General features: G+C 51.1%; 7 protein-coding genes across 7 annotated transcripts; 2 read left to right on the plus strand and 5 right to left on the minus strand.

Moving 5' to 3' along the window:
- Positions 1-9: 9 nt before the first annotated feature.
- M437DRAFT_53482 (uncharacterized protein) lies at positions 10-318 on the minus strand (the record flags this gene model as incomplete). Its single annotated transcript, XM_041022530.1, has 1 exon — positions 10-318. One exon carries the CDS (start codon positions 316-318, stop codon positions 10-12), a length of 309 nt encoding a protein of 102 aa, XP_040877765.1.
- Positions 319-662: 344 nt separating this feature from the next.
- M437DRAFT_16513 (kinase-like protein) lies at positions 663-1,433 on the plus strand (the record flags this gene model as incomplete). The annotated part of the gene is made up of 1 exon (XM_041018865.1): positions 663-1,433. A coding segment is annotated over one exon (771 nt), but the record flags the coding sequence as incomplete, so codon positions are not given.
- A 55-nt stretch (positions 1,434-1,488) lies between these two features.
- Positions 1,489-2,559, minus strand: M437DRAFT_86455 (uncharacterized protein; the record flags this gene model as incomplete). The annotated part of the gene is made up of 1 exon (XM_041028463.1): positions 1,489-2,559. One exon carries the CDS (start codon positions 2,557-2,559, stop codon positions 1,489-1,491), a length of 1,071 nt encoding a protein of 356 aa, XP_040877767.1.
- Positions 2,560-3,029: 470 nt separating this feature from the next.
- M437DRAFT_53740 (mitochondrial carrier) lies at positions 3,030-4,108 on the minus strand (the record flags this gene model as incomplete). The annotated part of the gene is made up of 3 exons (XM_041022582.1): positions 3,030-3,760; positions 3,819-3,959; positions 4,018-4,108. The coding sequence occupies 3 exons, from the start codon at positions 4,106-4,108 to the stop codon at positions 3,030-3,032; spliced, it is 963 nt and encodes a 320-aa protein (XP_040877768.1).
- A 1,073-nt stretch (positions 4,109-5,181) lies between these two features.
- Positions 5,182-6,890, minus strand: M437DRAFT_53484 (putative citrate synthase; the record flags this gene model as incomplete). The annotated part of the gene is made up of 6 exons (XM_041022531.1): positions 5,182-5,370; positions 5,430-6,347; positions 6,399-6,446; positions 6,505-6,589; positions 6,655-6,719; positions 6,789-6,890. 6 exons carry the CDS (start codon positions 6,888-6,890, stop codon positions 5,182-5,184), a joined length of 1,407 nt encoding a protein of 468 aa, XP_040877769.1.
- Positions 6,891-7,925: 1,035 nt separating this feature from the next.
- On the plus strand, positions 7,926-10,095 carry M437DRAFT_67913 (uncharacterized protein; the record flags this gene model as incomplete). The annotated part of the gene is made up of 3 exons (XM_041025013.1): positions 7,926-8,042; positions 8,095-8,446; positions 8,501-10,095. 3 exons carry the CDS (start codon positions 7,926-7,928, stop codon positions 10,093-10,095), a joined length of 2,064 nt encoding a protein of 687 aa, XP_040877770.1.
- A 1,194-nt stretch (positions 10,096-11,289) lies between these two features.
- On the minus strand, positions 11,290-12,705 carry M437DRAFT_53807 (putative Pumilio like protein; the record flags this gene model as incomplete). Its single annotated transcript, XM_041022591.1, has 3 exons — positions 11,290-12,192; positions 12,243-12,521; positions 12,574-12,705. 3 exons carry the CDS (start codon positions 12,703-12,705, stop codon positions 11,290-11,292), a joined length of 1,314 nt encoding a protein of 437 aa, XP_040877771.1.
- Positions 12,706-14,536: the final 1,831 nt, after the last annotated feature.

A 14,536-nucleotide genomic window follows, 5' to 3' on the forward strand; every position in this document is an offset into this window, starting at 1 on the left:
TTTCAGCACTTAGAACATAATGTATATCCATGATGAGAAGGAAGCTGGTGGCCTAAGATAATGTGATTCATTCTTGGCGAAAGAATTCGCACTAGTCTTGGTAGCACAATATAGATGATGTTGGCGATCAAAAGATATGTTCAGAGTCCATGGAGCAAAGAGGAAATGCAAAACGTACAGCAGCAGGGATTCCCACGTGGTCACCCACCGTAGTACTAATCTGCCGTTCAACTGCTTATGTATGGCAGAGCGGACGGGATGCCCAGTTTTCAGCTGACTGTGGCCGTACGTGCTGATTGCCCTATCATGGTGAAACATATACTCTACTGCAATTGAACAGCCTGATGACTAAACTCCTTGCGGTTCATGATTATGGTTCCTCTTCCATAAATGCCCTTCACTCGCGTCTGCAAGAGAATTTGGTGTGGGTCACGGAAGTGTAAAATGAGATATGGTCTGTTTCGAAGAACAGCACTTACCTCGATGGTATTCTTGCTCGGACTCGACAATGTGCATAAAAGCGGTGAAGCGGTTTCTGCATGGACGATGATATGTTGTGAAACGCTCGCTGACATCCTTGCCAGCTAGATTACTTACAAAACATCTGATCTACTCTTCAACAGTTCTTCTACGAATTTCCATTCTTGGCAGGAATCAAAGAAATGGAAATACTCGAATTTTCAGAGTGCTTTCCCGACGAGCCTGGACGGCCAATCTTCACCATCGTGGTCTACAAACTCGATGACCAATACTTTACAGCTCGTATATCTGATCGAAGCGTTCGCGAGTCTGAAATCACGCAAAGTAGACTAGAAGATGTAGTCAGCATTCCAAAGACTGCTTTCCAACCTCAGTATTCGAAAGAAGGTTTCAACATCGCACAGTCACCTGGCTCGCTTTATGTCAAACGACCTTCGCTCATCTCTTATTACCACATCGATCGGATCAAGAGTGACAGAATTGCTCAGGATGTATTACGAGAAGCACAAGTCTGCGAAATATCAAGACTTCATCCGCATAGCAACATTGCGGAGTACATTGGCTGTGAAACAGAAGATGACAGGATATCTGGGCTTTGCTTTACGAAATACAAAGAATCGCTCATGCAACGACTCAATCCTGGAAGCCTAGGCAAACGAGCCTTTGCCGCATCGTCACATCTTGACCGAGCATGGTGTAACAAGATCCTTACAGGAGTCAAGAGCGCTCTAGATCATCTTCATTCTCTCGGTCTTGTCCACAACGATTTGAATCCTTCGAATATAATGCTCGACCACGAAGATACGCCCAAACTCATCGATTTCGGGTCTTGTAGACACATCGGCGAGACACTCAGAAACGTTGGGCGTACATATCCATGGTATGATGAACAAGTCCAGTATGCGAACAAGGACAACGACCTTGATGCACTTTCAGAGATTGGTGCTTGGATGAAAGGGGAGATAGATGGTTTCAAATTTGAGGAATGAGTGTAGATGATGGCTTTCTTCAGCCATACATCAACGAATGCGAGGACCTCAAAGAGTTGCGATTACCCTCAATCCCAGGAATAGATAGCGTGATGAATTGTATGGCCGTGACGCCAGAATAAGCCGGAAACTGCTGAGTAGCAGTCGCAGGCCCAACATCAGCATCGTGCAAAATGATGAGTGGATCGACAGCATTGACAGAAGCACGCAAGATAGCATCGTCGATCGAGATGAAGAAATTGCGATCGATGCTGCGAGGCACAATTGCGGTATCGTTCTTGATACGGTTGAAAAATGTAGTAAGTCTGGTCTGATCCAGTCCGCCAGCAAGTTCTGTTTCGTTCTCGAGGTAGACAAGTCTGAAGCCTTTCTGCATGGCTTCTGGGACTAGATGCCTCTGCAATTCCTTCTGGATCTTCGAGTCAAGTTGCTGCTTGAAACTATTCCAGGTGGCGTCATCGTTGTAGCTTGTCCTGAAGCATGCAAAGCCCCAGATGCCATCGTCAGGGAAAGTCTGAAGGTCTGTTGTTTGAGATTTGAGTGCATATCTTTGTATTGCTTCAGAAGCCCTTTTGATAACGCCGTTAGGGTATGGAGCATTCCTGGCAGCCGCTCTTGTCCTAGCCGACTGCTCGAGTATACGTCGTGGTTGTGATGCTCGTTGCGCACGTCTTTCGGCACAAGCTACTTCTGCACGGCGGTTTATCTCCTTATGAGCAGCAAGTGATGCTTTCATCTCATCAGCGTCGGCGATGTTCTTGTAAGCTTGCTCGATCATGGCCTGTACATCGGCAGTCTGCTTTTCTTGTATCTCCATCAGAGCATTTGCTGTAGATAGCGGAAGCGGCTGCACACCTCGTGAGAGCATCTTTAATTCTTCATCCGTTAACGTCGATACTCGGCCATCAGTCAAGCATTTCCTGACCAAGTCTTTGAATGATTTGCTATCTGTGCGTGCTTTGACGGCGGCATCCTCTTCCTGTGGTGAGATTCTCTGTTGCAAGACGTGCTTTTCTTCCTGTGTGATCTGTTCTGGTGTATTTGCTGCTTTGTGGAAAATGGGCAGCATCTTCTCGAACGCTTCTTCCATTCTGACAAGGGTATTGTTTCGTTTGAGATGGACAAGGAATGGGAGGGAAGATGGTCCTTTGGTAGCGGTAGAGCGATATGAGCACGTCCACTTTCGTGAGTACATCCCAGGATACTAGAAACTGGAGAACGGGTGAATTGATCGGAACTCAGGTTGTCGACAACCCGGATTTAGCTAATCTCGTCAATCAGACGCTCTCGCTTGCTTGACAGGGTCGTTACAGAAAACATCGAGCTTTATATTTCGTAGTTGCGACTTGTGCCATGTCAGAACAACGTAATACAACCAACGTCAATGAGTACAACAAACAGGCATGATCTTGATGATGAGTCTAATTACACTGGACGTACTGTATGTCTCAACAGGCGTCGCTGGTATGTGCTATTGCATTTGTCTATCAGAACCTCAACTTGCTGCGCGCCCTTCCTCCTCCAATATCATACAACTCAGTGCAGATCAAAATATTGAACTTAATGAGATTTTGATGACACGGTCTCACCAGTCAAGCGCTCAACGTACTCTTTGGCTACGTCTCCAAGAGCGACCATGCAGACGGTCTGCCAGACGCCCAGACCGATACGGGGAGTGACACCACGGTAGAGACCCTTCAAACCGTTCTGCTGGTAGATGTATTTGAAGGCCTTGCCGACAGTCATGTTCTTGGGACGGTTAGGGTCCTCTGTCTTGCTCTGCATCTCGACACGGACGACTTCAATGGGCTGGTTCCAGGCAGAGAGACCACCACCGAGAGCAGAAGCAAGAATCTTTTCGTGGACAGCAAGCTTCTCACCGTGCTCCTTGCCAGTAGCCTTGCGGATACCAGTCTCAGCGACACGCGAGAGACCAAAGCGGGAACCCCAGTTGGTGACCTGGCGGACGGCGACGGCGTTGACGCCCTTGTTAATACCGCGGATACCCTCCTTACGGTAGATGTTCATGAATGTCTCCATAGTGCCCGGAGGCTTGATGCCAGCCGCCGCCACCTTGTGCTTGGTGATCTCAACCGTCTTCATGCAAGTGCAGAAACCCATGGTAGCGTAGGCCTGGGCGAGACCACCAACCATACCACCGGTAATACCAGAAACGAAGTTGTTGGCGCCGGCGTTGCGGGCGTAGAACTCGGCCTCTGATGCGACGAAGAGGAGAACGGCGCCCTTGGTGGATGCTTCGATCCAAGCCCAGGGGATGAGACCTTGGTAGACTGCGCAAGGGTCATGTCAGCTGTTGTCGTTCAGAGAAGTGGCTGTATGCAGACTTACAGCCAAAGACACCACCACGGCCCCAGATGCGGCTGATGGCTCCTGCCATGCCATCGGCACGGTTAGCGGCCATGGTCGTCTTTACGACTTCCAGGGGCTGACCCAAGGTCGTCACCTCGAACAGGTTCAGGCCAGCACCCACTGTAGAGACGCGTTAGCACCTTGCAGACAGACCTCACAGACAGACAGATCAACATACACAGCAGGTTGCTGAACTTGACAGGCTTCTTCTCGAGCTTGGGAGGAGCGGCAACGCCAACTTGGGCGGCAGCGGGAGTAGTGGTGCTCATGCTTCTAAAGATGGCAGCGGGAGACAAGGCCGGACCGAGGCAGGAGTGTGCTTCTTCGCTACAGTTTTATGGGAGTCGACGGTTAAAGGACGAGAAGAGAGACTTCTGCGCGACGGGCGTAATCGGACGTGGAAAGAAGGAAGAGGGGGAAAGCTGTTCAGAAGTCAGTAAAGTCTGGGGAGAGCTGCTGCACTTGATTGAGGGTCCGGCGCGTGCAGCAATCAACAACAACCCCAATCATTGAATCAAGCACTCACCTGAAGAGCCGATCCTGCTTGTTACGAGTGAGATGTAAGAAGGAAAGATTCAAGAAGTAGCAGACTCTGTATCACGACACGTCTCTCACTTTATCTGTGTTTCGGAGAATAACTGCATCAGACCATTTTCATTCCGCCGGCTATCAATGGCATATTTCCACCCGCACCGATGTTCTGGTCGGCATCTCCTCACCGCTGCCGTGCCGTCAATTCCACTCCTTGTGACATGCAGCTCATGCAGGCCCAGCTCACTGTCATACTCGTTGACCTCAGCACTATCAACTGTACTGTACTGTTTGTGTCGTTGTTGTCTTTGTAGAGCAAGCTGTGCTTGCTGACTGACCATCCCCAACTGACTCGCGCGTTTGGAGCTCCCTCCACGATACGTTGAGCAAAGTCCAAACCCTGTACCACAGAGCCTCACCTTCAACCATGCAACCAACCGATCCCATGCATCTGAACAATCTTCTAATGGCTTACATGTGTCTCACGAACCTTGCCATCGAGTTTCGGACCCTCCTCACACTGCTCAAAATAGAAGAAGCCGACATGATATCCATTCAATTGTCCGAATGCTGGACTCCGAAACGTCCGTGCTATCTTGTTGAGCACACCGTCACCCATCACACTCAATCCATCATGTCACCTAAATCCTGCCATGCATTCAAGTCACTAACATGTTGCTCAACGTGAAACCCATACAGAAATAATCAAGGCATTTTATATGATATCAACCCTAATTGCTCCATCGCAAAAGTCATAGTAGAATACATGATAGACATAAGTCTAGCTCCGATGTTTTGATCGGTTATAGATTTAAAGCTTGGCACCGACAAGCTTGGCCCAGGCCTCGGTAGAGAAGGACTTGGGGCGCTCGATGGGGGCACCGACGGCACGGTCAATGATGAGCTGGGGAAGGACACCAAGAGCACGCGAAACACCGAAGAGGACGGTGTAGAAGTTCTGCTCGGTGAGACCGTAGTATTGGAGGAGGACACCAGAGTGCTGTAGAGTGTCATGTTAGCGGAATGTGCTTGCAATCTTGCAATTCGACTTGTACTTACGGCGTCAACGTTGGGGTAGGGGTTCTTGGTCTTGCCGTGCTCGGTAAGAACGCCAGGGGCGATCTTGTAAACCTGGGAGACAAGCTTGAACATGGGGTCCTCGGGGAGCTTGCGCTGGGCGAACTCGCGCTGAGAGACGTAACGGGGGTCAGTCTTTCTCAGGACGGCGTGGCCGTAACCGGGAACAACACGGCCCTGCTTAAGAGTGGACCAGAGGTAGTTCTTGATGGACTCGTCGCTAAGGTCGTTGCCAACCTCAGCCTTCATCTCGGTGAGCCACTTGAGAACCTCCTGGTTGGCAAGACCGTGGAGGGGACCGGCAAGACCGTTGAGACCAGCGGCGAGCGAGAGGAAAGGAGAGGAGAGGGCGGAACCGACCAAGTGGGTGGTGTGGGCGGAAACGTTACCACCCTCGTGGTCAGTGTGGATGGTGAGGTAGAGTCTCATCAACTCAACAAAGTCCTGGTTCTCGGCGAAACCGAGCTGGTTGGCCAAGTTCCAGGAGTAGTCCTTGTCCTTCTGGGTGGCAGGGACCTTGCCGTCCTTGAAGACGTTGCGGTAGATGCGCGAGGCAATGTTGGGGAGCTTGGCAATGAGGTCCATGGAGTCCTCAAAAGTGTGCTCCCAGTACTCGGTCTTCTTCATGCCCTTGGCGTAGGCCTTAGCGAAGGCAGACTCGTGCTCAAGAGCAGTGACGGCCAGAGAGAACTGAGCCATGGGGTGAAGGGTGTTGGGGCAGCGGTCGATGAGCTCCTCAACGAACTTGGGGAGGTCGGAGCGGGCAGCCCACTCGGCGGAGAGGTCGCGAACCTGCTGCTCAGAGGGAACCTCGCCGGTGAGGAGGAGCCAGAAGAGACCCTCGGGAAGGGGCTCCTGACCACCGGGAGCCTTGGGGAGGAGCTCCTGGCACTCGGGGATCTGTATTTTATCTTAGTTTCGAACCATTGATAGACCGATTGGAAATCTTACGGTCTTGCCACGGAAACGGATACCCTCCTCGGAGTCGAGGACGGAACCCTGTATATGTTGTTAGCAACCGAGACAATTTTTACTAGGCGATGAAGAAGAATCGTACCTCCCAGACGAGGGACTTGATGCCACGGGCACCACCGTAGACCTGGTCAAGGGTGACCTCACCAACAACGGTGTTACCGTGCTCCCTGAAGAATACTCTGTTAGCTACTGCGGCACAGTTGTTGATGTTGGCAGGAGTTGTAAGACATACTTGCGGAGCTTCTTGATCTTCTCAATCTCGCCAGGGATCTTGGCAGCGAAGGTCTCCTTGAGCGACTAGGTAGACGAGTTAGTACGGTTGACGGGATGCAGCGGGCATGTAGCTCCATGGTGGACTCGGCGTACAGTGCTCTTGGAAGAGTAGGCGCGGGTGGCATTGAGAGCAGCCTGTCTCAAGGTAGAGGGAGCGGCCATAGAGGCGCGCAGGGCGGAGGTACCGACTCTCATGGAGGCCATTATGACGGATGGAGATTGATAAGGGAGAGATGATAGAGAGACAGAGAGAAAAGAAGGATGGAAACGACGAGCTCCCGAGCTGCACCGCAACGCCAAGCCCAACGTGCGGCCTGCCCGCTATTGCTGTAATTGCAGCCACCACGCACTCAGACATAACCTCCGGCCCAAGGTTGGGGCATTTCTCGGGGGCACATGTCAAGACGAGGCCCTCGGTTGGTCGAGCCGGCTGCTATCATCCATTTCCTGTCCCGCTGACAATATTCTGGCGTCTAGTCCTCGTCTACATGCCTATGTGTGTCTATAACCAATGAATTATGTCCTAGCAGCTTGAAGCAGCTATCAATTATGACCAAGTGGTTTGACCTCGGCTTCGGTCTGTCTGTTCCATCTGTCCAGGTGTATCCGTGACTTTTGCTATCCGTCGTTACTGTGAACCACGGTTTTTCAAATCGCGTCGATCCGAGTCCGACTGCGCACAGGCCACGTTTCAGTCGGCAGCGTCACCCTCTACTTCGGCCCGTGGCAAGCACGACGCTGCCGAATCTTTTCCCTCTCGCTGTCTTTCCGCTTCCACTGAAGAAGCGCTCCAATCTCTTCACCACCGTAACCATCAACATCCGACGCGTTTCCACCATTTCGCTTTTCTCTTATTGCTGTCGCTGCGGCTCTTTCTGTGCTCTTGTGACCGGTCGCTCTGTCTGCGTAAGAGAGCCGACCCGATAGCTGTAGACACGTCAACGTCAAAAACTTCCGTCTCTCAGTTGAATAGCACTCGCTCATCAGCGTGATTTTCACTCTCACTCGGAAGATATAGGCAAAAGAAAAGGCTCTGATTGTAGCACTCACGCCTGATCACTCTACCACGACTTCTGCGTTTGCTTTCCTATTTTCTGGTCCCGCAGTTCTCAGTCATCTGTCATCAGTCTCTGGTAGCTTTCAGTAGTCCTCGCTCCTGTTCACGCGTAGCGCATCTTTGGACCCTATTTCCTTCTCTTGGAAAACAGGTACTGTATTAGCACAGTAGACATGGCAAACATGGAGCAATTAGACGCATTGCTGCAGTCTTTGCAAGCTCTCAAGCCTCCAGGTGCAACCAAAGGAAAGATTACTGCCATCACCAAACTTTGCGGAGACAATGTTCAGGTAATGCTCTCAATTTCACAGCTGCTTTGGACAAACAACTCACTATCTACAGTCTGAATCTGCAATTACGCAGAAGCTCTATAGGCATCTCAAGCGAACCCCAGGAACCCACAAGCTCGGAGTGCTTTATGTTGTAGATTCAGTGACCCGTCAATGGATTGAAAAGGCTCGTCAATCATCGCAGGAACTGTCGGGAAGTGCAGCACCTGAAGGTACCTTTGCATCAGGAGTGCATAGAGTTACTGAACTTCTGCCATCCCTGATCGATGATACTATCCAGAACGCACCACCTGACCACAAGGCAAAGGTAGAGAGTCTGGTGCAGATTTGGGAACGCGGCAACACATTCCCTGTCCCTACCCTCACAGAGATCAAGAAGAAGCTGGCTGAACCGGTGGCTCAAAGTAAGTACTGCATGTGCACAGTTCATCCAAGTCACTAACCGAACTTCCCAACAGCCGTTGCTTCTACTACTCCTCCTGGCAGCCCACCGCTCAGCATGCTCGTTTCTCTGGGTCTGCGACAAGCCCCACCACCATCGAGCGCACCTCAAGCAGCTCCCGTCCCCCAAACCCAACCCGATGCATCCAGTATTCTTGCTGCTCTCTCACGCCTCCAACCCATGCCAGCTCCAGCTGTTTCAGCTCCCGCACCCGCTCCTCCTGTCGTACCCGTCCAAGCTTCTGCACCAAGTGCGCCTGCAGATCTTGCTGCCATCATGGCCGGTGCCACTCGAGGCTACCAAGGACAACCTCTACAAGCACCACCCGCATCCTACGGTTATCCTGCTCCGCCTCCTCAGCAGTCGTACGGCCAGGCATATCCGCCACCTACACCAGTAGCAGGCATGCCTCCAGCCTACCCTCCGCAATACCACACTCCTGCTCCTTACCAACAAGCACCACCTCAGCCTCCCGCTCCTGCCGCTCCCTCAGCCCCTGGCTCGTTCCTGCCTGCACACATCCTGAGTAATCCACAAATATTGCCTAACGTGCTTCAGTTGATTCAAGGTTTGTCTCAAGAAGGAATCCCACAAGAGCAATGGGGAGCTGTCCTTAGTGCACTGTACCCACCCCCACAGCAAGGACCCCCTGCGCAAGATGCATACCCTCCTCGCTCAAATGATCGCGTCCATTACAGAGACAGATCCATGGATCGTGGTGGTCGCGATCGAAGCCGCTCACCAGGACCGGCCCGCAACAACAACCCTGGCCGTCGCGCAAGCCCTGTGTACGGTACTTATGATGCTTCTCTTGCGCAGTCTACCCAAGATCAAGCTGCTTCCAACTCTGATCGACGTGGAGGCAGAGGCCGTGGCCGCGGTGGCCGCAACGATTATCGCCAACGTACTCCACCTTCCGCTCGCACACCTCAAGCTGACGAGCCTCTGGTTCCCCGCAACATCAATCCCAAATGGACAGACATGGACAACACCATTCCTCCTGGCCACATCAAGGTCCTCAGCAGAACGCTCTTTGTCGGTGGTGCCAATGGCAACGAAGCTGAACTACGTGCCATCTTTGGCCGTTTCGGCCCCGTCCAAACGTGTATCGCAAATGAGGACAAGCGCCACGCCTTTGTGAAGATGTGCAACCGTCAAGATGCCGTCAACGCAAAGGCCGCCATGGAGACTACCAGAGACCCAGACATCCTGGCCAAGGCTCGCCAAACCAAATGGGGTGTCGGCTTTGGCCCTCGCGAGTGCTGCGACTACAGCAACGGCATCAGTGTCATCCCAATCGACACCTTGACCGAAGCCGACCACAAATGGATGCTGACTGCCGAGTACGGTGGCACTGGTGGTCGCCCCATTGAAAGTGGTCTCGTTGTGGAAGAACCCGACATCGAAATCGGAGCTGGTGTCTCTTCCAAGGCTATGAGCCGTCGTGTTGGCCCTGATGGTGGACACCACCGCGGTGGCCGTCGTGGCGGACGCGGAGGCGGTCGTTTCAACCAGCATGAATCTCACCATGCCCCTCGTCCTGAGCCCGTCACCGTGGCACCTCCTCCACCCGTGCCTGGCTTTGGTTTCATTATGCCTCAGTTCCGTTAGTATGAAGAACTCTCTAAAGCAAGGCCCATGACAAACCGCAAAGTGTCTTTTGCTCATGCGAAAGCATTTCTACGGCATGTTGCCAAAGGTGGTTCAATCAAAAAGTCAACAAACAGCATTGTACAAAAAGAGAGCATTAGTTAGTATTTAGAAAAGCATTGGTTAATTTGGCATTGCCTTCCCAAATCAGATTCTAGTAGTCACAAGCTATCATTCGTTCCTTCCCTTGTTTTGCAACATCATGTGTCTGAACGCAGAAGGAGCCACCTGTCATATGTTTACAGTGCGAACCAAGTGGATCCTTCTCAGAAAAGGCGCTGCATGGTGTGCAAAACAAGAAGCCTCCTGCCTCAACAAAGGTGGGTGTTCGCTCAGGCTGGTGCATTGCAGCCAGAAGCAAGCTACGAAAACGCCACTTGCTGGTGGCGTGGATTCCTGGTAATAACGAACATGCAGGACAGATCAAGAGATTTGTCCAGACACCTCCATGGCGAATCTAACAGACCAACCCATAGCATCACCTCAATCAACCTCTTGAACACACCAAGTATTCACATGGCAAGACGCAGAGAACTTCAAGTAAAGAAAGAATAGAACCCAAAACATTCATTATTGACAACCGAACAACCTAGACAAGGGTATCTGCGCTAATCTCATACTGTTCTTTTTTGCCTTTTTGGACAAACAGTTGCTTTTATTGTCCAAAACTTTTCGAACCACAAACCCCCCAATGCTGCTGTCATATATTCTCACACTGTGCATCTTTTGTTTCTTAGTTGGCATACAGTGAAACAAAGATCTTTCAAGCCCCCAAATCATTATCAGTCGTACCCTCTCTCCAGATAGCAAAGAAAAAAAGAAAGTAGAAAACGGAGAGAAGGGGAAAGAAAGAAAATAAGTTGAAAAAAAAAAAGAAAGAAAGAATAGAAAAAGAAAGAACCAGTGCCAAAACCAAAAGACCTTTTGTATTCATCAAAGTCAGCACGCGTGTATCCAATACTTTTGTTCGCGTATCAAGTCTCCGACTCTGTTGGCAATTCCCATATCAACGCCGTCATGTTGCTGCTGCTTTTTTTTGTTATCGTCATGATACGCCTGAATCCATGCGTAGGGAAAAAGAAGGATAAAAACTACACGAAGAGAAAAGGAACCGAAAGGTAGTGATGAAGAAGAGCCCAAGGCAATCGTGAAGTGCTAGGTTTCGAAGACAGTAGGCACCACATGTTCGACAGAACCTTTGCGGCTGCTAGTGGCTCCTTCAAGAGTGTCTCCGTTAACACTACCCACAGAGCTGGTCTGAAGACTACGCTGATCAGCGGTCAAGGGTGGTGGAGGAGGTGTCGTATTCTGCGAAATGGTTCGGCTACCAAAGACGGCCTGGTTGGGCAGGAGGCTCTGATCATACGGTCTCTGCATGCGCTTTTCAATGGCTGTGACTTGTTTGCCACATCCTGTTCGCTTGGCTTTTGCGAGTTCTGGCTGAAGAACATCGATGAAGTGATCGAAGTCTTGCTGACTCAGAAGGTCCAAGAGTTTTTGGATCACGTAGTTTCCATAGTTGTCTCTGATCAGACCGAGCAGCATACTTTCTCCTTCGCGGTTGTTGTTACGCACAATCACACCAATAACATCGTGCTTCCATGTCTCCCCCGAGTGCGTAAGACATTTCTCCACGACATTGCTTGCGAACTTGTGTTTGCTGTAGCCTTCTAGACCTTTGAGTACAAGTTCAAGAACTCTTTGCCGGTCAGGTGGGAAACCGTATTCGACGACATGTTGTGCCACGTAGTTGCCGAATGAGTCACCAATCAATGTGGACATACAATCGTGTAGTTCTGCAAGGATAGCCTTTCGTGTCGGTTCCTCGCAGTTCTCAAGACATCTTTGAATGACTCGGCATCCATAAGTATGAACACTAAGGTGCTGAATCTGACCAGTAAAGGCTTGGAAAACAAAAGATATGTCGTTCTCACTGCAGCGCTCAATGGCCTTTTGGATAACGTGATTTCCGTTCTGGTCCTTGACGCATCTTAAGACGTCCTTCTCCAGTTCGCGAACAAGAGATGCTTGTTGGTCGTTGAGTATATGCTCAAGAGCCTTACAAGATTGATTAGCAGGAATACACGGAAAGAGTTCATGGAACTAACCTTTTGTACAACACGACATCCGTACATCTGCAGCGACAACTCCAGTACGCGTCCCTTCATCTTGTTTCCCAATATCTTCTTCTGGTTTTGATCGCCATGTTCAAAGAACTTTTGAATGACATAGTTTCCGAATACATCAGTCATGAGTTGAATGGCGTTTGGCTGTATCTCTCGGAAGAGACGTTCTTTTTCATCGCTGTTGGCCGTCTCCAACTTCTGTTGGATGAAGCGTGATCCATGCTGATCGCCACTGAATTCTACTACATGGTCGAAGATGTCCTAAAAGCTGTTAGTATACGGCTGATGCGAGCGTGTTTCTGAGGAACTTTACCTTGAGCTCGTAACGTCTAGTCTTGTGATTCTGCTTGAAGTCTTCCAGAAGAGCACTACGCAGACTGTGGCCAGATTCTAGTTCACGGGGACCTCTGGGAGAAGGCATGGACGGCACACCGCCGATTGACATCTGCGCATGCATAGGAGGATATACAGCAGGGATGTTGTGGATGGCAGAACCATTGGGAAGGTGGTACGAGTAGTAGCCACCTGGTATAGGAGAGTATGGCAGATTCAACAGATACCGAGGGTCTAAGTCCTGAGCTGGCTGCTGTTGGAATCTCTGGTTGACGAACGGAGGAGTGCTGGAATGTGCGTTTCTGGGATTGTACGTGAGGGAGCGATCAGAGTATTGTGACATGCGGTAGGCAGGGTAATCAACTGCTGTTTGAGCCGCGGTAGGATAAGCATCAGAGGCGAAGGTAGGTGGCACACGAGATATTTGCTCAACATCGTCGTACTGATCCGAAGAATTATGGGTGTCAGTCCCCGGGTGTCCAGGCTGTTTGCCAAAGGTAGGCATGGAGAAGGAGGGCCTCGAGAGAGCGAAATTGTGTGAGTCGTCTTGCAGACTCAAATGCGAGAACTGAGCCAAGGGAGCGGCTTGAGCATCGGCAGCGCCAAAGCTACCGCTAGGCCTTGAGGTTGAAGAGAAACTGTTTACGCGAAGAGAGTTTGTGGGAGGCTGAGAGGAAGAGAAATGGTCGGGCTTGGAAGTGGTGGGCCAGGCAGGCTGTATATCACTGTGTCGCGAAGGCGGTAAGCTGGGGTTGCGCGATGGAGGAGCGCTAGGAAGTCCGTGGAAATAGCCTGTGGCGGAGGGGCGTCTTCTTTCATCGACAGGCGACTGGGTGATGCTACCACCATCTATCCACTCGCCGTAGGCCGAGTCAGTTGGCCTGGAGGTAGCGGGCTTAGGTGTTCGATCGAACTTGGTGTAGACTGGAGGAGCGTCGGCTGTATAAGACAAAGGCGAATCGAAAGTGCCACTCAACTGCGTCTTTGGCGCCATAGAGGTCGTTGAGCTTATTCCACTGGTCGCTGGTCTAGAAGAAGCAGAGAAAGACATGGAGCCACGAGCAGCTCCGGCATATGCCTGAGGCAGACCTGAATTGCTATTGCTGCGGTGCTGAGAGAAAGCGACGTCGTTGGCTTTGGATGGGCCAGCCAGGCGGATCGCATCATCGCGCTTTCCGAAAGAGCCAGAGCGAAATGTGCTGTACTCGTCGCTGATGGAAGATTCAATCAGCTGGCTCGAGCCGCTCCTCCCCTCGATTGTGTCCTTTCCGCTAAGCTTTCCGTTGTGGGTGCCAAAATTGAGGCTATTTCTAGGGCCGGTGGTTGGAAGAGTAGTCGAAGATGAAGAGTTGAAGCTAGTGCTCCAGATGTTGGATGTGCCTTGCCATTTTGTCAAGTTGTTGGACGAAGCTGATGTGGTAGCGCCGTTGCGACCTTCGCTGGTGGTCGGCCTGAAAGTTTGCGAAAAGCCAGACATGGCGACGGGACGGGACTGCGACGAGAAGGACGAAGACATTATAGAGCAGTGTACAGATATAAGTAGGCAGCGATAACGGTTATGTATGACTGGTCGCAGGCGTCAGCAGGTTGCAAGACACGACACACGTGGCCAGGAGTGGAGACAGCCTACTCAAGAAGAAGACTTATGACACTGTAGATTATGATACGACACCATATACACTTGGACGGACAGATTCGCGAGCTCGATGGTGGTGGTGAGGAGGCCGAGACGAGGTCTGGAAGTCGGTCGTGGTTATGTAACAGCGAGCGTCTGCAAGGCGCACGAGAAATCAAGTATGTGCAATTTCAAAGGCAGCTGCGCGGCACTGGGTCGGCGAGGAAAGCACTCTGGACGGGCATCTGCGAAGCACACAGTCTGCGTCGTGGGCCAAGTTCACTGGTTGTTGTCAAACGCAAGGGATGAGTTTGATTGAGGAAGGAAT

This window comes from Aureobasidium melanogenum (assembly GCF_000721775.1).
Source record: "Aureobasidium melanogenum CBS 110374 unplaced genomic scaffold scaffold_18, whole genome shotgun sequence".
NCBI lineage: Eukaryota > Fungi > Ascomycota > Dothideomycetes > Dothideales > Saccotheciaceae > Aureobasidium > Aureobasidium melanogenum.